The following is a 26,807-nucleotide window of genomic DNA, read 5'->3' on the forward strand; positions in this document are numbered from 1 at the left end:
ACAAGTGATTGTTTAAAGACTTGATGGGACACCTGGGTGGCTCAGTGATTGAATGTCTGCCTTTGGCTCAGGTTGTGATCCCTGGATCCTAGGATGGAGTCCTGCTTTGGGCTCCCTGCAGGGAACCTGCTTCTCTCTCTGCCTATGTGTCTGCCTCTCTCTGTGTGTCTCTCATGAATAAATAAAATCTTAAAAAGAAAAAAAAAAAGACTTGAAAAATCTCAGATGACTGTCAAGAGGAGGGAACAGGAAGAACGAGTTGAGCCCTTGGAAGATTATGGAGGCCTTCATAATACTTGGCCTCTCTTTGCAAAGGTCGATGTCAGCACAAAATTCTATGTCGGCTACCTTCTAGGAGTTACCTTGATCAACCATATTTATTTTTTAAAAGATTTTATTTATTTAAGAGAGAGAGAGAGCATGAGCAGGGAGGAGGGGCAGAGCGAGAGGGAGAAGCAGACTCCCCACTGAGCAGGGAGCCCAATGTGGGGCTGATCCCAGGACCCTGGGATCATGACCTGAGCTGAAGGCAGACACTTAACTAAGCCACCCAGGCACCCCATCAACCATATTTATCCTTTGACTCAACACATGCCCGTATTGATTACTCTGTGGCTATTTTGTTTAAACTTTTTTTTATTTGAAAAATGTATTTAAAAGTCCAACACATTTTTAATATAAATTATGACTCTCAAACCCATTTCCATCACTCTCAAATATTGTTAAAGTGATGGTAGCATACATGTTAGAAAAGGTAGCTAAAGGCAAGAGAACACCAAAGGCTGTGTCCAAAGAAAAGGCATTAGAATAAGGTGGAAGATCAGGGTGACCAGACAATCCTCGAGTCCTCCTGTCTTTCTACCCTATCCTGTTAACCCTTCAGATTGAATATAACCCTTAGGCTATTAAGCTACTTTAGGACAACAAGATGAGCTACTTTCAGAACAACTAGCTAGATTAGAACAGAGTAAACTGGGAATGTATGACCGACCTTAGACCCTGAAAAGTGGTGGCAGCAAATATACTGAAGTTGGAATGAAATTAGAACCTGTCACTATAGGTGGGGCAAACTGGATGGATGGTGGACTCAGCAGACTGGATCCTAGTTCCCACCTTCCTGACCCCATCGCCATCAAACAGGCTGTATCTTGTTACTGAGCTAATGAGAGACACCCCCCACCCCATACCCATCTCCAAGAAGGCAGGAGCTCACCAGTCTTGTTCTGCCTTTCTAACCACCGTGCAAGGAAGGGGCCAGAAGAAAAAACCCCTGAGAAAACAAACTGCCTAAAGACCCTGCTCCTGCATTATTTTCCCACCTAAAGCAGACTCTTTGGCCTGGTGGGGAGTGGGACCTGGTCTTCAGACAAAACTCCCTGAGTCTTATTTGTGTCTGGTTTTAGCACTAGGGCACAGAAGTAGAGTTTGAAGTTTGCAGACGATAATCCTGGGTGTCTGTGGCTCTACTGCTTTTTCTCCTTTTCTCAATCTCACCATACTCTGTTCACGCCTACACATCACCAGGAACCCCTCCTCTAAACAAGAATGGAGAAGCATCGTACACATTCATCAGAGACATGAACCCATGCAAGCACAAGAAACACACTGAATAAAGAACTGTTCTAGAGATATGTGTAGCCCTACTGAGCCTACTTTGCAAGAGGACCTGGTTCATCTATGGCTCAGGCTTAGGATGAATAATGGGACACGAGTAGAGTGGGGAAAACGCTTTAGAGAAAAATACTTTGACTCTAGAGAAGTGGCTCTCAACTGGCAGTGATTTTGCCTCCTAGAAGAAACTTGGTAATATCTGGGGACATTTTTGGTTGTCATAACTATGGTTGGCCAGATATACTACTGAACATCCTATAATACATAGGACAGTCCCCCTCCATTACAAAGAATTACTTAACTCAAATGTCATATGTGCCCAGGTTGAGAATCCTTTCTCTAAAGGTGCCCCTGCTCCCATGCTGTGAGGATCTTAAGATCCCTAAACTCAGATGATTGTTTCAACCTGTCACCCCTCTGATCCTCAATGGTTAGGAAGTCCACTCTGAGTCTAGTTTTGGAGTATTCTGGGTTTCTCTCCAGATCCCTCTTCCTCCTCACCTGGACCAGCAGGGAGATTGGCAGAGGGTGGCCAGGTCTCCAAGACTTAAACAGGATACCATCAGGTTAAGATCCACTTCTTACTTTTAGCTCTTAATGGGAAACAATAAGGTTTGTAATGGGGATGGGGTTAAGGGTAGAGGTAGAAGAAGAAGGGGGTAATTTAGAGGCCAAATAGAGAAAGAGCTGGTAGTGGCAAAGAGATATTGAAGGACTGTGAGCTTAAGGTCTGAGATCTAAAGACAAAGAGTAGACTAGGCAGTGGTCAACCTCCTACCCCCTGCTTGACGTCTGCTTCAGTTCATCCCAGGAGGAAAAAGGAGAAGGCCAGGGAGGTAAGGAGCTTCTCAGCAAAGCCGGCTTCAGCTTTGGTAACCTCACCCACCTACCCTATTTAAGGAGTTCCAGGTTAAGAGTTTAAAAACAGATGGCACCTAGACCGTCATTCAGGAGAAGGGAATGCATCCCAGGTTCCCAGAAAACTCCTATCTCAGATCTGAAGAGTGTCCAGGGTTTCAGCTGAGCTCCTCTGGCCAACCAGTAGTCACTTGGTCAGTCCTGCTGCCTTGACCCCATCTCCAGGAGGGGCTACAGCCAGAGGGAATAGAGGGAGTCCAGCCCCCAAGCCTTCTGAGGCACTAACAGGCAGATAGGGAAAAGAAGAGCCTTGGGGTCACGGTTTCAGGAGGGGCAGCATCTCTTTTGGGCTGGACATGTGGTGGAGGCTTCAGACAGCAGAACCTGATCAAAAAAGAAATTGAAGAAGGAAGATAAGCCTCAAGGAAAACTGAGGTGGCAGGGAGGAGGCCTAGTGCAGCCTCCACTATTTCCAGTGTGCTTTTTTCTCGATTTCTGTCTGCACCTCCCTGTCTCTCTGCCTTTCTGGATCCTAAATTCTTAACTCCTCCATTCTAATTTCTTCTTCCTCCTCTCACCTCTCATTCTTGCAGAGGATCAGGGTTCTGAGGCAGGGCATTAGGATGTGTTGACAGGGGCAGGAGGTATTGAACAGGCTTCTCTAATCACTTACCATTTCAGTTGGAGCTACAATCCCCTAGAATTGCTCCATGGCCTGTCTCGGTTTCCCTTGGATCTCATCTGCTCCTGAACTGCACCTGTCTGTGAAAAAGCACGTGTGAGACCCTAGTTCTAAGTCTTGATACTGTACAGTAAGCAATCTCCCTTATGCCCTCTGTGGAAGAGGCTGACCCCATCTCCCTGGCAAGAAAATCAATCTGAGAAAGCTAAAACCAACAGCCATTCTTCCAAGAGAAGTCTCAATGTCTGCCTTCATACTGACTCTCATGAGGATGAAATAAAATGGGTCTTTTATCTCTCACAAAGGACTCTCTCATATTTATCTGAGTTTCACAATTGGTGAAGAGACTCCTTCACTATCTCCAGACCCACTTCCCTTACTTTGAGAGCAGAAAAGAGTATTAGACATTATTTAAGACAGGGGTGCTCAGCCTTTCAACTGCCTCAACACACCAAGCCACAATATGAATTACTATGGCACTGGATAGCAGTTCTTAATTAATAAAAGGGTTCTAGTTGTTGGAAAAAGCCCTCCAAAGAATTCTTGAGTCATATATATCCCCCATCCCAATGAAGAACAATCTGCTAATTGTAAAAACGAGGGAGTCTAGGCCAGGTCTCTGGTTTGTGCAGCTGGTGAGCATGACTAGAATCCTAGCTTTTTACTTCCCCATCAAGTATTTATCATGTCCCCTGCTTAAACTTCAAAAGAAGGGAAAGGTTCTAGGCCACAATCCCATATCAATCTCTCCCCATTCCCTTGTTACCATGGCAAGTCCATCTCCGGCACCCATCTCCCCGGAGCCAATGTGAGTCAGATGGACAAAATTCATTGGTTCCCCAATCATGGTCCGGTCAATTCGTCTCCGTTTCTTCTTCTGTTTAGAGAAGACAGAGGAGTTAGGCCTGAAGTGCCTCCCTCCACACACAGAAGAAGGGAATAGAGTCTTGAAAACCACTAGGGGGAACTCCTGGGTGGCTCAGCAATTGAGCTTCTGCCTTCAGCTCAGGGCTGAGGCATGATCCCAGGATCTGGGATCGAGTCCCGCATCAGGCTCCTTGCAGGGAGCGTGCTTCTCCCTCTGCCTCTGTCTCTGCCTCTGTATCTCTCATTAAAAAAAAAAAAAAAAAGAAAGAAAAAAAGAAAAGAAAAGAAAACCACTAGGAGAAGAGCTAAAGGCCCAAATGGACAAGGGTACCTGGCATTACTACTGGGCAATCACTGGGGTCTGAAAGGCAGGTCTGGAGCAACATAACACAGAGAGGACATAGGCAGGGTGGTGACGGCAGGGGCCTGCAGAGTAAATGCTAGACAAAGAAAGGATATATCAAAGTCACCTCTGGCTGATGAGGAAACAATGGGAGAAAGTGACAGGTATTAAACTTCACCTACAACCTCTGCCCAGCTCAGAATGGACAGAAACAGGAAGTGCTAGCTAGGACTATTCACTTCCCCCAACACACAGTCCCCCTGGATTCCATGTGCACACCTGCCCGGCCAGACAGACTGTCCTGATAGAGAGGGAAGCAAGTAGTGGGCTTCCTAAACACCAGATCGCAGGTGGTGTGTGTGCCTCACAGGATACGGTAACTGACTTCTGTGTATGCTGGGGTGGGGCTCAGGGTCGAGGACTCACCGGCTGGGGTTTCTCTACCACACAGCAACCCAGTTTGTGCCAAAATTCACTCATGTTCCCCGATGGTTCCAGTTTCACTCCTCTGCTTGAGGCCCCAGAGGGCTTTCACTCTGGTGCCTTAACTCCTCACTCCTCAGCCCCTGGAGTGTAACAACAGCTGGACGGGCCTAGAGATGGTGGGGTCCCAGGTACCCTGGGCTAGGCAGTGAAGGTCAGTCAGCGCCTCAGCCCCTGAGGGACAAGCAGGGCCACAGCAGGGAAGCAGGCAGGCAAAGGGTTATGTCTTCTTCAGACCCAGAACCTAGATGAGTGGAAAGTAAAGAGAGGAGAAGGCGAGTGAGAAATCCCATCTCTCCCATCACCCCCTCCTTGAGAAGCCTCCCGAGGAGCCCAGATCATCCAGTTCTCCCTCCAAGGCCCCAGTTCTGCACCCAGCACTAATCTCCCCAAACATAAGGACCTCACGGTTGGACTCCCAGAGAAAGGGCAGCAAGGGGTAGAGGAGCAGGAGCTGCAGGAACCAAGAGAGAGGAAGGGGACCCAAGCATTTAGGATGGGGATGGGAGGGGCTAAAGGGCAGTGGCAGAAATGAGCACAGCCTGGGGGTGCTATGGGCCCTACCTCCCTTCTCCCTGGGGTTAGGGCCAAAGGGGAGGGGCCGTTAGGTGACTTTGAAGAGGAAATGGTGGTTTTTCGTTTTCATAAACAGGGCCTCCACCCTTGTCCCTCCCTTTTCCTTAGCTTACCCTGAACATCTTGATTTTCTTTAAAACCAAGAGAGACCTTGACTGGCCAGGTTGTAGGTGGCTACCTGCCACAGGTTGAGCCTCCAGGAAGACTTTCCTACATTGAGAAATTTCTTCCTTCTCTATTCCCTGCCCTTGCTCCTCCTCATTTCCCTCAACTGAGATCCAACCTCTTCTAGAAGCTATTTATCAGTTCCTTTATTACTCAACCTTGAGATCCTTCCTGAAGGCTGTACAGAGTCTGTTTATCTGTGATCCTGTATCACTGCACTCCTGTGTGTGCACTCAGGAGGCATGACCCTCTTTCTGTGTGTGTCTTATTCTGTGTGTCTTATACAGATCATCTGTGCACAGGCCATAGGCACACATACCAGGTATCTTCTATCCCACGAGGAATCTTCCTCTGGCCTCCCCGCCCTCCTCACCTTCCTCTGGCCTCCTTACCCTCTTCATGAGTCCTGTTGTGCCACCCCATAGGGCCCAAGCCTCCCCCCATCTCTCCCCTCCCCTCATGCTGTGACCTGTTCTCTCCTCCCTCCTCACTACTTCCATCCCCAAGCTTCATCAGCCAACCAGACACAAGGAACTTTCCAATACCGTTCTCGTGTCCAAGGAAGAACGTTCTCGTGTCCAAGGAAGAACGTGGGCCCCTTTTCCTCACTGCCTGCAGGCCAGAGTAGAACACATCTGCATTTCCTTTGTGCTCACTGCACTTCCCCAGTCCTACGATACAGGCAACCTCCCAGATTCCAAACAGGGCCATTTCATGAATATGAAACTCTATGAATAGGAATCTCCCTCCCTTCCAGGCCTGGAACCCCCATGCTCTAGCACACTGAGATCCAGCTTGGGGAAGACTGGGTGGCTCAGTGATTGAGTGTCTGCCTTTGGCTCAAGTCGTGATCCTGGGATCAGGATCCTGGGATCGAGTCCTGCATTGGGCTCCCCGCTGTGAGCCTACTTCTCCCTCTGCCTATGTCTCTGCCTCTCTGTCATGAATAAATAAATAAAATCTTTTTAAAAAAGAAAGAAAAAAAGCTTGTAGGGGAGAGAAGGGCCCAGGAGAAGCCTGGGCTTTCTCTTACTTCCCTTCCCACCACCGGAGGGGAGGAGTAACGAGTTAGGGCGGAAGTCTGAACACAGCTGTCCAGAAAGGGGAGCTGTGGTCAGTGGGGAAGTCAGTCAGTCAGTCACACAGTTTGTCGGTTTGTCGCAATGGTGGTGGTGGTGGTGGCGGGTGCTAAGGGTTGCAGGCCAGGGACTGAAGAAAACAATGAAGAATCAGAGGAAACCCCCAATACCACCAGAGAGACTGTAGGGAGAGTGGACTCTCCCCCAACACACGCCCTGAGCGAAGCTGAGTGGACAGAAGTAGAGGGTGGGAGGGGAGAGAAGGGAGGAGAGGGGAGAGGAGAGGCAGGGAAAGGGCAGTGGAGGGAACAAGGACGTTTCTGTTCCCTTTCCAGGGACCTGGCCTGAGCTGGGTGGAGGGACAGTGTATGTGGGACTTGCACGAGAGGGCCAAGGATGATGAGGAGTGACCAGGAAATTCCATTCCCTAGGACACAGAACATAAGAGTCTCTGAAACTTGGCAGTGGGGTCAGCATGTGGAGAAGACTGGGCAGGGCGAACGTGTAGGTGATGAGGGGATGGGTCAGAAAAGGAAGTAAGAGCAATGGGCTGCTCTTTAAAATAGCTAGAGAAGAGTGGGTTGAGGAAAAATGAAGTCCTGGTGAGCCCAAGAGAAAGGGGCACCCAAATCCACTGCCCACTATTTCGAGCTCCCCATCCCACCCCTCGCCCTCCAGGGAAGGGGAAGGGGCTGGGAGAACCAGGGGGAGGAGGAGACCAGGATTAGATGGTGTAAGGTCATATCCTGACAGGCAAGTAGCACTGAGCCAGAGTCCCAAATAGGAAGAGGGAGAGCTAGGAGACACCAAGGTCACACTGGTGACCGAGGAGCTTCCAAGCCACTGCGCAGTGAGCAGTAGGAGGGATAAGAGAAAGGTTCCAGAGAGGAAGGATGTACAGAGGTGGTTCCCTGGTCCTGTTCTAGCCTGAAACCGGTTTTCCCGGTCCCCGCTGCCTTCAGCCCGAAGGCCTCTAACCTGCTGCCCGACAAGCCTTCACAAGAAGCAGCTGGAGAAAGAGAAAGGGAAACTGAAGGAACGGAGTGGGCAATTCTGGCTGTAACCCCGGGGCTGCAGCTGGTCCCTGTGGAGACCTCCAAACGCCCAGGGCCGCTGCGGCCATCAGAGGAGTGGGGGGACACGCACTTCTCAGTCAAGTGACAGGCACGGCCCCAGGGAAGGACTTGGGGCGCGGGGAGGCTTCCGAGGAAGCAGAGCCAGGCCCCCAGCTCCGTCCCGGCAGAATCAGCCCTACAGGCCCCATTTCTGCCCACTCCCTAACTCTATCCAGCAACCCCCTGCTCCTCCCAACGCCTGACTGGGGCTGGCATCTCGCTGTGGAGCTTTCGGACTCCGTCACAGTCTTCCGCGGCTGCTTCGGGCTCGGACTGCCCCCTTCCAGGACCTTCCAGCTGGGCTCCACTCGGTCCGGCACGCGCCGCCGCCGACGTCAGAGTCTCGGGGTACCTCCCCCACCCCGGTCCCGGACCCCCAGGCCCTGCCGCCCTCCACTCTGCAGCGGCCTCGGCGCGCGCACCGCGTGAGCAGTGGAGTGGGGGGAGGCTGCTGCCAGGGGACGCACCCCTCTCCCCCCGGCCCAGCATCTCCCCGGCCCCGGCCTCCCTCCTCCCCCACCCAGCATCCGGTGCGTCTCCGCCCCGCCCGGCAGGCGGGGTGCGCGGGCCGGGGACCCGCGGCGCGGTCTCACCTGCCGGGGCTCCAGCGTCGAGGCGCGCGGCTGCAGCGCGGGGGGGGGCTCCCGCTCGGGGCCCGCCGCCGTGGGCTTCCCGGGCTGGCTCCGCGGCGCGGCGGGGGAGCCGAGGGCGGGCCGGCAGAGGTGGGGCTGGCTCTCGGCGGAAACGGCGGCGACGCGATTACGAAACCCGTCCGGCCCGGAGGCGGGCGCACCGCTCCCGCCTGACTGCTGGGGCGCTGCACCGCGCTGGGCCCTGGGAGGGGGCCCGGGCGCCCCGCCGCGCGAACCCGGGGCACGCAGCCTGTGAAAGGCTCTCCCGGCCCCCCTCGCACGTCCCCTCAGCGCGCCGGGCACGGCTGGGCAACACTTAAGTGGAGCCCCACGTCCCCCGTACCCAGCCAAGTCTAGGGAGTGGCACTCCCCAACACTCGCACACACGCACACCCCACCCCCCAGTCCTCGCAGAGGCACCCCCCAAACACACACACAGCACGCACACCCTTCCCAGTCCTCCGACGCTGGACCCAAAGTGGCATGGGCTGGTTCATCCAGGCGCAATAGTAGGGATTGGAGGGAGGGATGGAAGATTTTTCTGATTCTCAAAAATACACTTCGTAACTTGAAATCCTTAAATTGGGTAATAAAGGGGCACTCCTCTATATGTTATCGAGAGTTAGGCTTTTTAATCCATAAGTCTAAAATTAGGGGACAAATAACTGCTCATTCATTGCACCCCAGTCAGCATGGGGGTGCTATAAGAGCTCGGGAATAATTGTGCCGACCAATAAGCCTACGGAGATGCTTTAATCCTGTCTCCCTCCCTAAAGTGTTCTGGAACCTATCATTTGAATTAGCCGAGTCAGGCAAGGAGGGGGCGGGGAGTCCTTCCGCCCTTCTTAGGAGGGGCTGCATTGCAGGGGGAGACTGAGCAGATAGACTCAGCCACCGGAGAGGGAGAGAGAGTGAGAAGACAAAGCCGTCAAAACCCCAACAGCTTTCTTTTTCTCCAGCCCCGAGCAGACGCCGGAGCCCCCGAGGTACTCCTTCCATCTTTGGAACACACTAATAATTCACTGATAACAGGTAAACTACATTGAGGGGAGGAGAGCAAGGGGGTGCCAAGAGAGAGAAGAGCATCTGCTTGCGGTTAGCTTGAAGACCCCAAATTAGGATGAGGGTGGGGGACAGTGCAAGAGAAGGGGCACTATGAACAATGAGTAATTTTTGGTCATCTTTTTATCTCTTTGCTAAGATCTCCATCCTTGCCTTTTAATCCACAGACATTAATTTCTAACAATTTACATGAAGCTATCATTTCTCAGCATTTATCTCATTTCAAGTATCTATTTTCCTATAATTTGTCTTTTTTTTTAAATTTTATTTATTTATGATAGTCACAGAGAGAGAGAGAGAGACAGAGAGAGAGACAGAGACACAGGCAGAGGGAGAAGCAGGCTCCATGTACCGGGAGCCCGATATGGGATTCGATCCCGAGTCTCCAGGAACGCGCCCTGGGCCAAAGGCAGGCGCTAAACCGCTGCGCCACCCAGGGATCCCTATAATTTGTCTTATGTGCTTTATGATCTTCAGTCCTTATCTATATCTTCTTTTTAAGCTATAATTGGTTTTACCTGTTTTTTGATGAAATCTCTAGTTCTCTTGTATTGCTCCAGCCTGTACTTACCTATATAAATATTTTTTAATCTGTAGTGTTCCATTGATGTGTCTACCTTCACCCCAAACTGATTTGCCTCCATAGGAAGGAATTGGGGGGAAGGGATGAGATAATATTGAAAGCAATCCTGACCTTTCTTTTAAGTCTCCTGCTCCCTATCTCAAACCTTTGCTCCAAAGAAAGAGGCAGCTTGAGGTAGGAAGGTGGGAGCCTCTGTTGGAGAATTGCCTGATCCCATATTGAAATCAGTACAGCTCACAAAAGCTACATGTGGTGGCAGATTCTGGAAAAGGAATGCTTATTTGCAGCTCCGTGGGAATAGATGGGGCAAGGACGTGGCTAATAGGAAAATCCAAGACCAGAATGAAGCAAATATAATGAGATGCCAGAGAGCTTCCATCCCCTCCAACCACCATCCCTGGTCCTCCCCCCCACCCCCACCCCCAGGTGGCAGCATGACACAGCAAGGCCCTGTTGGGCAGGCCTTGGGTTCTTGTGGAGGGTCTAGACAAAGGGAATTTGGGTGTGTCTGTGTGGCTTAAGGACAGTGTGTCTTTTTATACTACATATTTGCTAATCATGTATCTCTAGGAATAGATGGTGATATTTAGAAATTACCTTTGACTAAAATATCTGGATAATTTAAAATGAAGGACAGAAGTATTTCTTGAGCGTATATTGTGGTCTAAGCCCTTTAAGAAATGTAAAGAAAGATAAGGTATGGGTGGAGAAATTTGGAGAAGACGACTTGGGAATTAAATCCATACTATATTAAATACCAGAATTTCGTTACTAATGAATGTAATATAATGTAGATGGTATTTGAGTTTCAATTTTCTGTATACTGACTTGATTTTAAATGCCATACATGCTTATATGAGTGTCTTTCTAGAATGAGTGCATCTAGAATGTCTCTGAGTTAATGGCATGGCTAGAGATTTTAGGCCTTTTGAGTTAATATTTCATAAAATTTCCTTTAGCTTTTTTTTTTTAAGATTTTTTATTTATTCATTCATGAGAGACACACAGAGAGAGAGGCAGAGACACAGGCAGAGGGAGAAGCAGGCTCCATGCAGGGAGCCTAACGTAGGACTCAATCCTGGGTCTCCAGGATTACACCCTGGGCCAAAGGCAGGCGCCAAACCACTGAGCCACCCAGGAATCCCTCCGTTAGCATTTTTAATTGCAAGATACACTCTGCCAGACACTCGGGAGATTGTTTAGACAATTTTTATACATACTCTGGTTTATTTTATTTTTTTTAAAGATTTTATTTATTTAATCATGAGAGATACAGAGAAAGAGAGAGAGAGAGAGAGAAACACAACGCAGGCAGGAGTGGCAGGCTCCATACCACTTAGCCACCCAGGGATCCCCATACTCTGATTTAAAGAAAAGCAGTCAATTTGTCAAAGAGCTTTTTCCCTGTCTCAGATTCTAGCTTGCTCTCTACTGCCTTTTGCATTTTCATCATTCAGATGAGAATCACGGAACAATCAACACTTACTTAATCCACTGAGTATTTGTTCTTCAGGAACTAAAAGAATTCTTACAAGTTTTGAGGATATTGGTATATAAAACTGTGGGAATTATCTATGTACAGCACATCAAAAAAGACCAGATTGGGAAACAGACCTGGATCCAACTGGCTAGAAGGCTTCAGAAGTCATTAGATAATTTCTAACATGTTTTCATTCTTTTTTTTTTATTTTCTTATTTATGATAGTCACACGGAGAGAGAGAGGCAGAGACACAGGCAGAGGGAGAAGCAGGCCCCATGCACCGGGAGCCCGACGTGGGATTCGATCCCAGGTCTCCAGGATCGTGCCCTGGGCCAAAGGCAGGCGCCAAACTGCTGCGCCACCCAGGGATCCCCTCATTCTTTCTTTTTGAATATACACTATGTTACAGCACAGAATATATTTATGTTATTTATTCATTTTTTAAGTAATCTCTACATCCAACATGAGACTCAAACTCACAATCCAAGATCAAGAGTCACACACTTCATCAACTGAGCCAGCCAGGCACCCCAAATGTGTTTTCTAGCTTTAAAATCCTATGGTTTGTTTGCTTTGTATATTGTTCTATTTTGTGAAGAACCTATTATGTGCCCAGTATTATACTAAGCTTGCTCTGAGGGGTACTGGTAAGGGAGGGGATATAAAAGAAGCCAGCAAGGTAGACAAATAACTGGTAAAGTTGGGAAAAGAAGGAAAGAAAGAAAAAGAAAGAATCCCTGTGGTGAGTCATTAGGCTGTAACACTGACAGTTCCTAAGATATGCATCTTGGGATCACCCTAGTCCCAGACTGAAGCTGGAGTTGGTAGGCTGAGAGGTACAACCATTTTGTGTAGCTCTCTTTCAACATGTCTCTGCAAATTACTGTGGAGATGATCAGAGCTGAGTATCATAGGATCATGACCTCACCTTTCTAACATGCTCCCCCACCCTGTTCCAGTCCCCACATAACCCTCCTAAGCAGCTCTCGGCTGAGTAATGCTCAGTTCCCAGGGTTTATTGTGGGGCCTGAATCTCAGAAGAAAAAGAGCAACTGACAACTGGCTTTTAACATTAAATAACATCCTAGTCTGTCCACTGTCCAATCCTAAAGGCCCTACACTCACACATAAGTATGCTCTCGATTAAGGCTTTCTTTTTTGGCTTTCGTTGAGACAATTCACGTTATCTGGGGTTATAGAGTTTCTGTAGTGCAGTGGTTATTATGTTCGCTTAACACATTTTATGGAGGCAGTTGGGAACCTATTTAAGGCCACTATTTAGGAGCCTCGAGGCCTGGTAAGAGCCAATGGAGTCTGCTAGGAGAAGGCCTTTTAAAGTGGGGTTCTATTTTTGGAGGCAATGGAATGTTCCTTCTGTTTCTTTGGGAATATTTAAACTAATGCTTTTGCCCCTTCCCTTGGCTAGTAACCAGCAGGGTGCAGGAGGTATAATAGTCATATAACATCAGGGTGTGGGTGGGATGAGCAGAAAAGCTGATAGGAATACTCATTAAAGCATGGAAAAGTATCTAATTCTGTCAAGGGACTTTCTCCTTCCAATCTAAACTCTTCCTGTCCATACCTGGAATTTCCAATCCATTTGCTCTCAGGTATAATCTAGCATTGGGATCAGAGAAAAAAGTCTTGTTATAGGAAGGCACAGGAAAGTCCTTTGAGCCACCTGGGTTTTATTTTGGAGAGGTAGGCTAGAGAGAAATACAGGCTGTTAAGGCCTTTCTGTGGGCTAATAGATGGGGGTGACAAGGTATGGGTTATATTAGTGAGAAATAGTGAGAGAAAATTAATCAGCAGCCTCAAATGTCTTTTGTGTGCAAAGCCCAGCACTTGTGAAGAAGGTAGAAAGTAGACTGGTTTTTACCTTTAGGGAAACTCTGTTTCTTGAAGGAGAAAGACTATCCCTATACAAGACACATAACCGTGATCTGTAGCCCCAAACTGATACGGTCAGGTAAAACTCTACAGGGTGCTGGAAGATATAGGGTGGAGTGAGTTGAGTAAGTTGAAGGAAGTCCTCCTGGGAAAGGTGAGTTTGTAGTACGGTTTAGAAGGCAGGGAGGAAAACTGAAACCAGAAATGTCATGGAAGCCCTTTTTAGAGGTACCTATTAAATCAAAGTCAGGAAAACATCGATTATTTACCAACATAATAAGTTCAGGGGAAAGATTCCTCTAAGGACTTGAATTCTTCTAGGGACTCCTCTAGTCGTCTTGAAACTTGGGTAGTATTTTAAGATGGAGAGTAGAGGTATGCTTGGGTGGCTTAGTGATTGAGTGCCTGCCTTCAGCTCAGGTTGTGACCCCAGGGTCCTGCATTGGGCTCCCTGCAAGGAGCCTGCTTTTCCCTCTAGGTCTCTCTCTCTTTGTGTCTCTCATGCTTAAATAAATAAAATCTTAAAAAAAAAAAAAAAAAAGATGGAGTAGAGAGGAGCTTCCAGGTTGGTTAAAACACATGGAGAGGAGGGGAGAGTGGTATACCTGGAGAGGGCATGGAAGCTCTGCACCCTTTCCCTACACGTAGCCTTGTGCATCTCTTCTATCTGCTGTTCCTGAGTTATATTCTTTTTTTTTTTTTCTGAGTTATATTCTTTTATAATAAACTGGTGATATAGTAAGCTTAAAAAAAAAAAGATGGAGAGTAGGGAAAGTTAAGCAAGACAAGAATAAGCATAACTAGCAGAGAATGTGCTACTGCTAGGAAGGATGGGGCCAAATTCTAGAAAGCCTTGAAAACCAGACCCAAGATTGACTTGAAGCAGTAGGCAGTGAATTAAGTCATCCCAAGATGGGGAGAAGATTAGAAATGGTAGAAGACAGTAATAAAGGAAGGGTTCCCAAAGCTTGTCCTAGGAAATTTGGATCATGTACAGTGGCAAATGAGGATGCAAATGTTTTTTTTTTGTTTTGTTTTCTTAAGATTTTATTTGTTCATGAGAGACACAGAGAGAGGCAGAGACATTGGCAGAGGGAGAAGCAGGCTCCCTGCCACGAGCCCAGTGCAGGACTGGATCCCCAGACCTCAGGATCACGCCCTGAACTGAAGGCAGATGCTCAACCACCAAGCCACCCAGGCATCCCAGGATGTTAAGTTTTTTTTTTTTTTTTTTTTTTTATTTATTTATGATAGTCACAGCACAGAGAGAGAGAGAGAGAGAGGCAGAGACACAGGCAGAGGGAGAAGCAGGCTCCATGCACCGGGAGCCCGATGCGGGATTCGATCCCGGGTCTCCAGGATCACGCCCTGGGCCAAAGGCAGGCGCCAAACCGCTGCGCCACCCAGGGATCCCCGGATGTTAAGTTTTTAAGTAAGGAAAGGCCATGGGTTATAAAGAGACTGCAGTAGCATGAAGATTAACAAATGGTTTCTTTCTAGGAAGTTATGAGGGACCCTGTGAGTAGCCAGTACAGCTCCTTTCTTTTCTGGAGGATGCCCATTCCAGAACTGGATCTGTCGGAGCTGGAAGGTCTGGGTCTGTCAGATACATCCATCTACAAGATCAAAGACAGCAGCACTGGCAAAATGACCGGGCAAGCAACTGGAGTAGAACAGGAGAAGAATTCCGAAGGCGATGCCCTCCTTGAATACAGCACCTTCAACTTCTGGAGAGCTCCTATTGCCAGCATCCACTCCTTTGAACTGGACTTGCTTTAAGCCCAAGACTTCTCTCCCACCACCTTGCCCTCACTGCCTTCCCTTTCAAGCCCCTTCCTTTCCACCCTTTTCTCCTATTAATCTTGCTCTTTTCCTCTCTATTGTGTTGAGGTGGTGCTGATGAATCTGCCAGAGTTGTGTTGTATTTATTTACTTATGTATTTATTTATCTTACTGGTTTCTCTTAAGAGCCCTTAAGCCACAAAGGAAAGGGTTCAAGGACTGGAGTATTGATTGGATCACAGGGATTTCCCCCCCTCCCCCAGATGTTAATTCAGAAAACAGGCCTGGTGGAGGCACCAGAGCGTAGCACAGTAGTACAAAATGGAGGATTTTTTTTTTTACTTCATTTTAAACAGCTTTAGAAATTGCTCAAACTTAATTTAAGGTTGTACCTTCTTCAAGCCTACTCACTTTGTAATTTTGCCCATAACTCAAAACTCTTGAGGAAAATGACTCCAAGTTCACTTCTTAAGACGCAATCTTTCTGACTACGATAACTTGTTAGGTTTTGATTCTGTTTCTAAAAGGCAGAGTTTAGTATTCTTTAGTATTCTAGTCTTGCCCAGCATCTGCAATGTATGATACTGATCAATGAGCCTCAGGCACAGTTCTTCAGCTTTGAGACCATGAAACAATCACATTATGACCTTACACCTTGTCCCCTCATTCCAAAATTATTGCCGCTGATTTGTGCTGCCATCCACTCATTTCTTTAATAAAGGCATTCAATCCCAGGACTGGATTCTAGTTTTCTCTCTCTTCAAAAAGAAGAGATCTCTGAAATTAGCCTTGCTTTTTCCCTTACACTTCTATATTATACCTTTCAATAAAGGAACAACTCTTTCTGTAGCCTTTATATATTAAAAATGATGAACTGCAAGTTGGATAGGTATTTAAAAAAAAAGGTAAAATCAACTTAAAATTATAATTTAGGGGACGCCTGGGTGGCTCAGCGGTGGGGCGCCTGCCTTCAGCTCAGGTCGTGATCCTGGAACCCGGGATCGAGAGTCCGCATCGGGCTTCCTGCAGGGGGCCTGCTCACTCCCTCTGCCTGTCTCTGCCTCTTTCTGTGTACACACTCTCATGAATAAATAAGTAAAATCTTTGGAAAAAAAAAAAAAGATCTATTTATTCATGAGATACACAGACTGAGAGAAAGAGGCAGAGACACAGGCAGAGCGAGTGAGCAGGCTCCCCGGAGGAAGCCCGACGTGGGACCGGATCCCGGGTTTCCAGGGTCACGCCCTCGGCCGACGTCAGCACTAAACCGCTGAGCCACCCAGGCTGCCCATGAACGAATAAACCTTTAAAAAAAATTATAATTTAGGAAGAAAGCTGCAACCAACCACTTTTCTACTTGACCACTGGCTACATACTGAGGTAATAATCCTAGATGTCTCAGAAGGCACCTGTGGCACCAAGTATGCTCTTCATTATCTCAGTCTAGGTGCCTAAGAAACGAAAATAATTCACCCAAATATGTTATCTGGTTATTTACAACTCGTCTCATTAAAAAACAAAAAAATAATAATAAACAAAACAATCCAACTATTTGAACTTTCAAATAGAGAATGTGAACAGTAATTAAATAAGATTTTGACTCAAAAAGGGAAACCATAAGTATCAAAATGGATCGAAAACGGTCAGAACGCCGTAGATACTTTAGAGGCGACCCGAGCAAGTTCAGAAAAGGAGGTAGACGCGAGAACCTCCGTGGCCTCTGAAAGCCCACCATAAACGACAGAAGCCAAAACCGAATAGAGTGGAGCCGTGACTTGTCCTTTCCTTGTGTTCACTTATTTAAGGGCTTCTTTCCCATTTTTCACTGCCCTTAGGGAGTGGCGACTGGTGGGTGAAGATGGGAGCTATTTGGTGTGTAAGGTGTGTGAGAGGATCTGCAAATTCAGGCGGTGTCCCCTTCCGCGCCTCTCCACAGAAACGGCTCCATCAGCCGGTTCACTACGAGCAGACAGCCCGGTCCCGGGGGCCTTACATTCAAGCTGTAAATTGGAAATACCACCGTCAGGACACCGGAGTTCAATCCGCACGCAAAGCCGGGAACGTCCCAACCGCTGCACCCGAGGTAAAGACAGGGAAACAAAGTTTTGCCGTCAACCTTCAAGTTGGTCCCGGGACAGGATACAAAACAGGCGGATGCCCCGCGCAGGTTCCGAAAGCTCCTCGGCACTTTCCGGGCTCTTGGCGCCAAAAGAACCCAGCGCTTCCGTCCCCTGCCGGGACTACACGGCACGTAAGACACGCCATCAACAATCCTCCGCCCCGTCAAATAGTCCCGTTTGGATTATCTCAGATATACACTCTTGCACGTCAAAAAGCCTTCAGTGGAAACAAAATGAGACTCAGAGATGCGTCGCTTTTCTGCTCCGATGTAAATGTGGGCTTTTCTCGTCAATTTCTCCTCACAGATCCCTCCGCCAGAAATTGTATTCGCTGAGCCTTCACTTCCGGGTCCGCCATTTTGTTGCCTCCATTTCTCCACGAGGGGGGGTTAAAGGCCCCCAAAATATGTATATATGAAAAGGCCAAAAAGTAACCGTCAGTGACAGGGAGTCTTAACTAGAGAAGGAAACGGGACCAAACTGGCGGGCTCGGTGAAAGCGCGGCCGGCAGCGTCCCGGACGAGGAGGTGAGGAGGAAGAAGATGTGCGAACTCTGGGGGGCGTCGGGGCCGGGAGGGAGACTGCCGTGATACTTGCACAGCGCCCCGGCGCAGCCCCGGACTTCTGGGTGCAGACGGAGCGGCGCCCTTCACCCGAGCGAGGGCGGCTCGAGGAGGGGACGAAGAGGAAGGGGATGCTGCCGGGAGGAAGGGGAGGGGACTGGGAGGAGGTGAAGGAGGGGGTGGGTGTAAGACCTGGGGCTGGGGAGCTGGACCCGGGGCCGCGAGGGCCGCAGGGGTGACCGCTAGGGGGCAGCCCCCCTGGGCTGAGGCCCTGGCTCCTCGCCCCCACCGACTCTTCTTCGAGAAAGACCACGTTGTTGTTTGCATTGGAGGAGAAATCGGGGACTCCCAGTTCTCTGACCTCAGTAATAGCCAGAGATTTTGATTGAGCTCATAATCTGGGCAAAAGAGCAGCGCGAGCCCGCCCCCCGGTGCTGCACAGTTGTTTGCACAGCTGGCGGCCGGTGGAGACGTGTGCAATAGAAACCGAGGAGAGGTCGGATCTTGGTTCCACGTCTCCTCTTTAGCGTTTTCCTGTTCTCACAGAGTCCCTTGAGCAGCAGAGATTATCCGTTCCTCTCCGTCTTCCCAGAAGGTCTTTCTGTCTTAAGCATCTGTGGAAAAGGACATTCTGTGGCTTACCCTCCAACAATTTAACAACATTTTTGGTCGTCTGGGACCATATTTCCGTCGTGACCCATCCGGCCCAATGGAGATGTTCTTAAACATCTATTTCATACCATCTGGTAACAGTGAAAGAACTGCCTCACCCAAATTATTATATCAACAAATGTAATTACTCTGTGATAATAGAGTACTTTGTTGTCAAAAGCTCAAACAATTCATCAAGTATTAAAACACTTATTCAGAGTTCTTGTATGTTTGTTTGGGAGGGGGAGTGGGTAGGTACTTTATTCATCTCCAAAATCCTTAGAGATAAGTTAGATAAGATTTTTTCTTTAGTTCATATATAGAGGAAGTAGAGGTACATCTATGTTTTCAAATAATCTGGGGAGAGGGGGGCTGAATTGGTTAAACATCTGCCTTCTGCTGAGGTCATGAATGATCCCAGGGTCCTGGGTCCTGCGCCCTGTTCAGCGGGGATCCTGCTTCTCCCTCTCCCTCTGCCTGCTCTTCTGCCTATGTATGCGTTCTCTCTGTCAAATAATAAATAAAATCTTTTTTTTTTAAGATTTTATTTATTCATGAGAGACAGAGAGAGAGAGAGAGAGGCAGAGACACAGGCAGAGGGAGAAGCAGGCTCCAAGCAGGGAGCCTGACGTGGGACTCGATCCGGGGACTCCAGGATCACGCCCTGGGCTGAAGGCTGACGCCCAACTGCTGAGCCACCCAGGCGTCCCATAAACAAAATATTTAAAAAATAATAATCAGGGAGCTTGAAAGTGCCTGGACTGTCCTCCTAACTCTGGCTACATCTCTTGTCTGGTGGGTATTGTCAGTCTTGAGGTAGGATATGGGAGAATGGCACATAGTCCACCCCACCCCCCGCCCCCCATTGCTGTTATTTTAAAGATACATTTTACTTTTATTTTGGATAGATGCTTCAGATTAACTAGAAAAAGTGAAGGATAAGGGAGAAAAGGACCTTGAACACACTTCTAGGAGACCTTTTTTATATCAGGTGATGAATATAACACCTTACTTACATTCTAATCCCAAAGTTTATCTTTGTATAGTAAGAAATAAGGCTTTTCATGGTCTGTTTAAAGAATGGGATGACAAGTATGGGTCAGTTGCCATTTAGTGGTACTGATACATGGGCTCACAAATATGATTAAAGAAAAGTGGGGGCATCTGGGAAGCTCAGTGGATTGAGCATTGGACTCCATTTTGGTTTGGGTCATGATCTTGGGGTTGTGGGAATGGAGCCCTGTGTCAGGCTCTGCACTCAGCACTGGGTCTCCTCTCCCTCCCCCTTTCCCTCCCCCCCCCCCCCCCAGCTCTCCATTCCTCTCTTTCGCAAATAAAATCTTAGGGGGCAGCCCCGGTGGTGCAGCTCAGCGGTTTATCACCCACCGCCTGCAGCCCAGAGCGTGATCCTGGAGACCCTGGATCGAGTCCTACGTCAGGCAATATAATTAAATTACAAGGTGGCTAAATGATTTGCCTAAGCCAATGATTCTAAAATTTTCTGGTTTCAGAACTTGTATATATTCTTAAAAACTGGGTGCCTTGGTGGCTCAGTAGTTGAGTGTTTGCCTTCCACTCAGGTGGTAATCCCAGGGTGCAGGGATCCAGTCCTGCATTGGTCTCTCTGCAGAGAGCCTGTTTCTCCCTCAGCCTGTGTCTCTGTCTCTCTGTGTCTCTCATGAGTAAATAAGTAAAATATTTTTAAAAAAATTCTTAAAAATTATTGAGGACTCCAGTGTGTTACATCTATTGGGATTAAATGTTTTAGAAGTTAGTTTTTAAATGTTCATTAATTAGGGCAGCCCGGGTGGCTCAGCGGTTTGGCGCCTGCCTTCGGCCCAGGGTGTGATCCTGGAGACCCAGGATCGAGTCCCACATCAGGCTCCCTGAGTGGAGCCTACTTCTCCCTCTGCCTGTGTCTCTGCCTCTTTCTCTCTCTGTGTCTCTCTCATGAATAAATAAAGAAAATCTTTAAAAAAAATAAAAAGTAAATGTTCATTAATTAAAATACGATAGTAAATCCTGTACAAGTTAACATAAATAACACATTTTTATGAAAAAAATATGTCTTCCAAGTTAATAATGAAAGGAATGGAATGGCATTGTTCTTTATTTTTGCAAATCTCTCTAATTTCTGGCTTAATAGAAAACAGTTGCATCCTCATAATTACTATTGCACATAATCTTTTGCTATAGGTACTTGGAGAAAGGAGGAGTATTTTATTTATTTATTTTTTACATTTTTTAAAAATTTAAATTCAATTTGCCAGCATAGAGTATAACACCCAGTGCTCATCCCATCAATTGCCCTCCTCATTGCCCATCACCCAGTTACCCCATCCCCACCTACTTACCCTTCTGCAACCCTTTGTTTGTTTCCCAGAGTTAGGAATCTCTTAATTTTTCCCACTGAGTTCCCCTCCTTTCCCTTATAATCCTTTTCACTATTTCTTATATTCCACGTATGAGTGAAACCATGTGATGATTGTACTCCTCCAAGTGATTATTTCACTCAGCATAATACCCTCCAGTTCTATCCAAGGAGGAATATTTTAATAGCTTTTTCAGGTAATCATGGGTGTTCTTTGATGCTCCACAAAAACTGGAGAAAGTGGCAGTTTTTTCTTTTTCTTTTCTTTTTTTTTTGTGAGATTTTATTCGTGAGAGACACACATAGAGAGAGGCAGAGACACAGGCAGAGGGAGAAGCAGGCTCCATGCAGGGAGCCTGACGTGGGACTCGATCCCAGGACTCCAGGATCACACCCTGGGCTGAAGGTGGCGCTGAGCCACCCAGGCTGCCCTTATTATACAATATTTAAAAATCACATTTATTAGTATCACCACTAATTTCATCAGAAAAGTTTGTGGGGGGATGCTTGGTAGCTCAATGGTTGAGCATCTGCCTTTGGCTCAGGTTGTGATCCCAGGATCCTGGGATTGAGTCCCACATTGGGCTTCTCAAAGGGAGCCTGCTTCTGCCTCTGCCTGTGTCTCTGCCTCTCTCTGTGTATCTCTCATGAATAAATAAATATAATCTTTTTTTAATATTTTATTTATTCATTCATAGAGACAGAGCGAGAGAGAGAGAGAGAGGCAGAGACACAGGCAGAGACACAGGCAGAGGGAGAAGCAGGCTCCATGCAGAGAGCCCAACATGGGACTCATCCAGGATCACGCCCTGGGCTGCAGGCGGCGCCAAACCGCTGCGCCACCGGGGCTGTCCTAAATAAAATCTTTTTTAAAAAAAGAAAGAAAAGTTTGTGGGGCACTTGAGTGGCTCAGTGGTTGAGCCTTTGCCTTGGGTCAAGTGGTGATCCCAGTGTTCCTGGGATTTTTTTTTTTTTTAAGATTTTATTTATTTATTCATGAGAGACACACACACAGAGAGGCAGAGACACAGGCAGAGGGAGAGGCAGTCTCCACGCGAGGAGCCCGATGCGGGACCCAGGTCTCCAGGACCACGCCCCAGGCCAAAGGCAGGCACTAAACCACTGCGCCATCCAGGGATCCCCTGTTCCTGGGATTGAGCCCCACATCAGGATCCCCATGGGAAGCCTGCTTCTCCCTCTGCTTATGTGTCTGCTTCTCTCTCTGTTTCTTTCATGAATAAATAAATAAAATATTAAAAAAAAGGTGGGGTGCAGCCCCGGTGGCGCAGCAGTTTAGTGCCGCCTGCAGCCCAGGGCGTGATCCTGGATGAGTCCCATGTTGGGCTCTCTGCATGGAGCCTGCTTCTCCCTCTGCCTGTGTCTCTGCCTGTGTCTCTGCCTCCGCCTCCCTCTCTCTCTCTGCATCTCTATGAATAAATAAATAAAATCTTTATTAAAAAAAAAAGTCTGCAGGAAACTATCAACTCATAGTGGTGGATTTAAGTTTCTCAAAAAATTTTGCTTAAAAGCTCAAATCAGGGATCCCTGGGTGGCGCAGCGGTTTGGCGCCTGCCTTTGACCCAGGGCGCGATCCTGGAGACCCGGGATCGAATCCCACGTCGGGCTCCCAGTGCATGGAGCCTGCTTCTCCCTCTGCCTGTGTCTCTGCCTCTCTCTCTCTCTCTCTGTGTGACTATCATAAATAAATAAAAATTAAAAAAAAAATAAAATAAAAGCTCAAATCATAATAATTGTTAGTAAATACTGTCAGTTGTTTTCCTTGAAGTGGCAGGCTCTCTTTGTTCATTTTTGAAAAAATGTCTCCTATATACATGAGTCTAAATATCCTTGGTATGTCTATTCATCATTTTTTGTTGTGACATAATATCTCTATGCATTGTTGTTTCAAAGGGATGAAATGCTGTTTTACTGATTTCTTAAGCTAGAGAGGTGGCAATATGTTGAACAGATTTCTAAAGTATTTTTCTGAATATTGAATATTAGGGAACTATTATTTAGGGCCTGAAACATTCCCAAATATTTGATTGTGTTAGATGAGGTAGAAAGGAAGCACCCTACTGGATAATCAGCTTGAGAAGTATCTTACATATATTTAAATTCTAGAGTAGAGGTCTTCTAAAAACATTTTACAGGGAACTTTCCTTGTGTGATAGCTTCCTGAAAACTTCTGTTCCTATGCATAAAGATGTCTTTGGTGGACTTGGGGAAGAGGTTGCTAGAAGCAGCAAGAAAAGGCCAAGATGATGAAGTGAGAACATTGATGGCAAATGGTGCCCCATTCACAACAGATTGGGTAAGCTCTTTTAATTATTCCCAATGTGTGCTGTTACCAATTTCTTCCTTTTTTTTCTCCCCAAAGATTTTATATTTAAATAATCTCTACACCCAATGTGGGGCTTGAACTCACAACCCTGAGATCAGGAATTGCACATTCTACTGACTAAATAATGAGGCATGCCCCCAATCTTTTTCTTAAAGGCTCTATAGACTCTTGATTTTGCTTTATTCCTTTTCTGCCTCATTACCCATACAAGAGTTTTATTTTCTTTGTTTCATCTGAATATGTAATAGTCTTCTAGTTTTCCAAATTGCAAGAGTCTCCTATGGATATATAGGTAGTAATTGTAGATATTATATACTTGTGATTTTCTATAATGCTTTTTAGAGTGTTTTCTGAAGGTATAATTCTCCCTGGAGTGTACTTTTAGGTTATAGGTTTCTGTAATTGGCTAGAAATTAAACAAAATCAGTATAATAAGAGTGCATTTCTAAACTAATAAACTACTTGTTTCCTTTTCTCTAAAGTGTCCTGGTTAATCAGGAATAGTCTAGGCATTGTGTTTCCTTTTTACCACTGTTAAAAAACATTAAGAGGAGAGTCACCTGGGTGCCTCAATGGTTGAGCATCTGCCTTCAGCTCAGGTCATGATCCTGGGGTTCCAGGATCCAGTCCTGTATCAGGCTTCTTACAGGGAGCCTGCTTCTCCCTCCGCCTGTGTCTGCCTTTCTCTGTGTGTCTCTCATGAATAAATAAAATCTTAAAAAAAAAAAAAACCATTAAGAGGAAGGTGTAAATTCACAAGCCTAGGCAGCCAGCTTGAAGAGATAGATTTTATAAGCGTTGCATAACTTAATTATTTTTATTTTTTAAAGTAATCTCTGCACCACAGACTGGGTAAACTCTTTTGTTTACTCCCAACATGTGCTGTTGGCAACCTCTTCCTTTTTTTTTCCCCCAAAGAGTTTATTTTTAAGTAATCTGTATACCAATATGAGGCTCAAACTCACAATCCTGAGATCAAGAGTCACATGCTTTACTGACTGAGCCAGCCAGGCACTCCACCATTGCCTAATTTTAACAATTCAATGAGCCAGTGTCTTCTATCCTGGGGTGATTAATTCATAACTCTAGAGGCCAGCAGGTTCTTAGCACTTCACGAAAAGGAAGAAAAGGAAACCTATGAGATTAGCATTTCTATTAATAGACTTGAAAAGAGCAATGTGAATTAAATCTAGTCAGGCAGAGAGGCTGAACATATATGAAACGCAAAGAATAAACAAGAGAAGCTTAAAATAAAGAACCTAACACAAAGAAAGGAATAGATCTCTGGCCAAAGTGGCTAAAGATAGCTAACTCTTAACAGAATTTACTTTGAGATGATACAGACTTATTGTTGTTGTCATGTCATTGCTAAAATTTTATTGCCTCTTCATCTCATCAGTCTTTTTGCTTTGCTTTACTATGGCAGCAGACTTCTATTCCAGCCAATTAAATTTGCACACCAAATCTCGGTAATTTTCTAATCTCGGCCTTTTCCTAAGAATTTTTTTTTTTAAGATTTTATTTATTTGTTCAGAGAGACACAGAGAGAGAATGAGAGGCAGAGACACAGGCAGAGGGAGAAGCAGGCTCCATGCAGAGAGCCCGACGTGGGACTTGATCCAGGGTCTCCAGGATCACGCCCTGGGCTGCAGGCGGCGCTAAACCGCTGCGCCACGGGGGCTGCCCCTAAGAATTATTTTGAACCTGCTTATCCTTTTCCTTTACCCCAATACAGAATGTTCTTGTTTATACATTTTTTTTTACCTTTTTCTAAGTTTAGCTTAACATCATATCCTTTAGAGAATCTTGCCTGATAAATCCATCTGACTTAAATCCATTATAAGCACTAATTTAATTGGTGGTATATTTATTTGCCTGTTAGTATGTTAATTTCTTAATTAATATTGTTTACTCCTACTGCACAATCAATTCTCACTCTTGTTCATTTGTGTCTCTCCAGTAGTGATTTAGGACTCTGCACACAGTTGATATTCAATGAGTATTATTTTCCCACAGCTTGGAACATCACCCCTCCACCTTGCAGCCCAGTATGGTCATTATTCCACAGCAGAAGTGCTCCTTCGAGCAGGCGTTAGCAGGGATGCCCGGACCAAAGTGGACAGGACCCCTTTGCACATGGCTGCAGCTGATGGACACGCGCACATCGTGGAACTGCTTGTTAGGGTAATAGTGGCAGATCTATATTGTAAAAGAGACACCCACCTCGCTGTTTTCTTACGTAAACAGGTCGCAGGAAACTAGACTGTGAAAGATTAAGTTTAGGATAGTTCATAGTATAGACTTGTGTCTCTTTCAAGAGCATGGCAATGAGGATTTTGTTTCTAATCTTTTACAGGCTAAGCAGACTTTATTATTTTTCTTCATTCCCTTCCTGCAGGTGTTCTCTGTACTTATGCCTATTTTTGTAGGAACTCAGCTCCCTTAATAAATGCAACAAAAATCTGTTCTTTTCCCCTTTCTTTCCGATCTGTTATAATTTTCCAGTTGTCCTTAGAAGACCTACTCATTGAAGACATTATGTCTATCATCATTCAGGAGAATTTGAAGAATGTTTTTCCCTTTGATATTTCTATGTGATATAAATTTGAATATGTGTAATATTTATGGAAATTCTCTTTATTTGGGTGATGGGATCTTGCACCTCTGCTACCATAACCAGTGCCTATTTGAAAAAAAATATTGTTTTGTGACAGAATGGTGCAGATGTCAATGCCAAGGACATGCTGAAGATGACAGCTTTACACTGGGCTACAGAGCACCACCATCGAGATGTTGTAGAGTTACTTATCAAATATGGAGCTGATGTCCATGCTTTCAGCAAGTTTGATAAATCTGCTTTTGACATAGCCCTGGAGAAAAAGAATGCTGAGATTCTGGTCATCCTTCAGGTCTGGTTCTTTTTATACCCCCAGAGTATATTTTAATTGAAGTAAAGAATTTTTTTTATAGGAGCTGAATCAAAATGGAATTTTCTCTATCATACCAAGATAGTATGTGATATGTCTCAATATTGTGACTCAGTGTCATCGGTATCTTTAAAAAAAAAAAAAAAGCATTGTATCAAGCCTGAATTATTCATGGTAATTGGAGAATAGCGTCGTGGCCAGTACAAAAATAAAATTTATTTGGCTTTAGAATGTTTTTTTACTCTATGAAAATTTCCCTCCCTCCTTTCTTTCTTTCTTTCTTTCTTTCTTTGTGATTTTATTTACTTATTTGACAGAGAGCATGTTGGGGAAAGGCAGAGGGGGAAGGAGAGGGACAAGTAGGGCTTGATCCCATGACCCCAAGATTATGACCTGAGCTGAGATCTAAGAGTTTGATCCTCAACTGACTGAGCTACTCAGGTGCCTTGAAAATTTCCCTTTCTAATTGAGCTTGACTTGGGACAATATGAAAAAGTCTCTTTGGGGTACCTGACTGGCTCACTTGGTAGAGTGTGCAGTTCTTGATCCTGGGGTTGTGGGTCCAAGCCCCATGTTGGGTGTAGGGATTGCTTAAATTAATAAATTTTTTAAAAAGTCTCTT

At 46.2% G+C, this 26,807-nt stretch overlaps 3 protein-coding genes and 1 long non-coding RNA gene across 8 annotated transcripts in view; 2 read left to right on the plus strand and 2 right to left on the minus strand.

The window, feature by feature from the left end:
• Positions 1 to 561: 561 nt before the first annotated feature.
• On the minus strand, positions 562 to 8,524 carry CDC42SE1 (CDC42 small effector 1). Of its 2 annotated transcripts, XM_055312121.1 has the most exons (6): positions 8,373 to 8,510; positions 6,131 to 6,197; positions 4,788 to 5,088; positions 3,918 to 4,028; positions 3,143 to 3,231; positions 562 to 2,853 (listed from the first exon to the last, which is right to left on the minus strand). In XM_055312121.1, the coding sequence occupies exons 3-5, from the start codon at positions 4,839 to 4,841 to the stop codon at positions 3,157 to 3,159; spliced, it is 240 nt and encodes a 79-aa protein (XP_055168096.1). In that variant the 5' UTR covers positions 4,842 to 5,088; positions 6,131 to 6,197; positions 8,373 to 8,510; the 3' UTR covers positions 562 to 2,853; positions 3,143 to 3,156. The 2 variants fall into 2 exon arrangements, with proteins under 2 accessions (XP_055168096.1, XP_055168095.1); XM_055312120.1 differs by lacking the exon at positions 6,131 to 6,197 and having other exon boundaries at positions 8,373 to 8,524.
• On the plus strand, positions 8,109 to 15,946 carry MLLT11 (MLLT11 transcription factor 7 cofactor). 3 transcript variants are annotated; one of them, XM_055312118.1, is made up of 3 exons: positions 8,109 to 8,127; positions 9,371 to 9,443; positions 14,928 to 15,946. In XM_055312118.1, exon 3 carries the CDS (start codon positions 14,934 to 14,936, stop codon positions 15,204 to 15,206), a length of 273 nt encoding a protein of 90 aa, XP_055168093.1. In that variant the 5' UTR covers positions 8,109 to 8,127; positions 9,371 to 9,443; positions 14,928 to 14,933; the 3' UTR covers positions 15,207 to 15,946. The 3 variants fall into 3 exon arrangements, with proteins under 3 accessions (XP_055168093.1, XP_055168092.1, XP_055168094.1); XM_055312117.1 differs by lacking the exon at positions 8,109 to 8,127 and adding an exon at positions 8,848 to 8,997; XM_055312119.1 differs by lacking the exon at positions 8,109 to 8,127 and having other exon boundaries at positions 9,059 to 9,397.
• LOC129501175 (uncharacterized) lies at positions 15,342 to 17,404 on the minus strand. The gene is made up of 2 exons (XR_008662695.1): positions 17,326 to 17,404; positions 15,342 to 17,209 (listed from the first exon to the last, which is right to left on the minus strand). It is a non-coding gene; the product is annotated as an uncharacterized LOC129501175 (long non-coding RNA).
• GABPB2 (GA binding protein transcription factor subunit beta 2) overlaps positions 17,203 to 26,807 on the plus strand; it is a 35,819-nt gene continuing 26,214 nt past the window's right edge. The window contains exons 1-4 of one of the 2 annotated variants that reach the window (XM_055312104.1): positions 17,203 to 17,856; positions 23,089 to 23,228; positions 25,275 to 25,442; positions 25,973 to 26,167. In XM_055312104.1, the coding sequence (XP_055168079.1) occupies positions 23,121 to 23,228; positions 25,275 to 25,442; positions 25,973 to 26,167 (471 nt within the window). In that variant the 5' untranslated portion in view covers positions 17,203 to 17,856; positions 23,089 to 23,120. The remainder of the gene's footprint in view (positions 17,857 to 23,088; positions 23,229 to 25,274; positions 25,443 to 25,972; positions 26,168 to 26,807) is intronic. The other variant, XM_055312105.1, reaches the window with a different exon arrangement.

This window comes from Nyctereutes procyonoides, unplaced genomic scaffold, assembly GCF_905146905.1.
Source record: "Nyctereutes procyonoides isolate TBG_1078 unplaced genomic scaffold, NYPRO_anot_genome, whole genome shotgun sequence".
Taxonomy (NCBI): Eukaryota; Metazoa; Chordata; class Mammalia; order Carnivora; family Canidae; genus Nyctereutes; species Nyctereutes procyonoides.

Excerpts from the sequence above, each read along its gene's own strand:
- MLLT11 (XM_055312118.1), top strand. The coding sequence starts at position 14,934 with ATGAGGGACCCTGTGAGTAGCCAGTACAGCTCCTTTCTTTTCTGGAGG.
- CDC42SE1 (XM_055312120.1), bottom strand. The coding sequence starts at position 4,841 with ATGAGTGAATTTTGGCACAAACTGGGTTGCTGTGTGGTAGAGAAACCC. Across the intron at positions 4,029-4,787 it reads TGGTAGAGAAACCCCAGCCG|AAGAAGAAACGGAGACGAAT; the intron begins GTGAGTCCTCGA and ends TTCTCTAAACAG. Across the intron at positions 3,232-3,917 it reads CCGGAGATGGACTTGCCATG|ACAGGTGCAGTTCAGGAGCA; the intron begins GTAACAAGGGAA and ends GCTTTTTCACAG.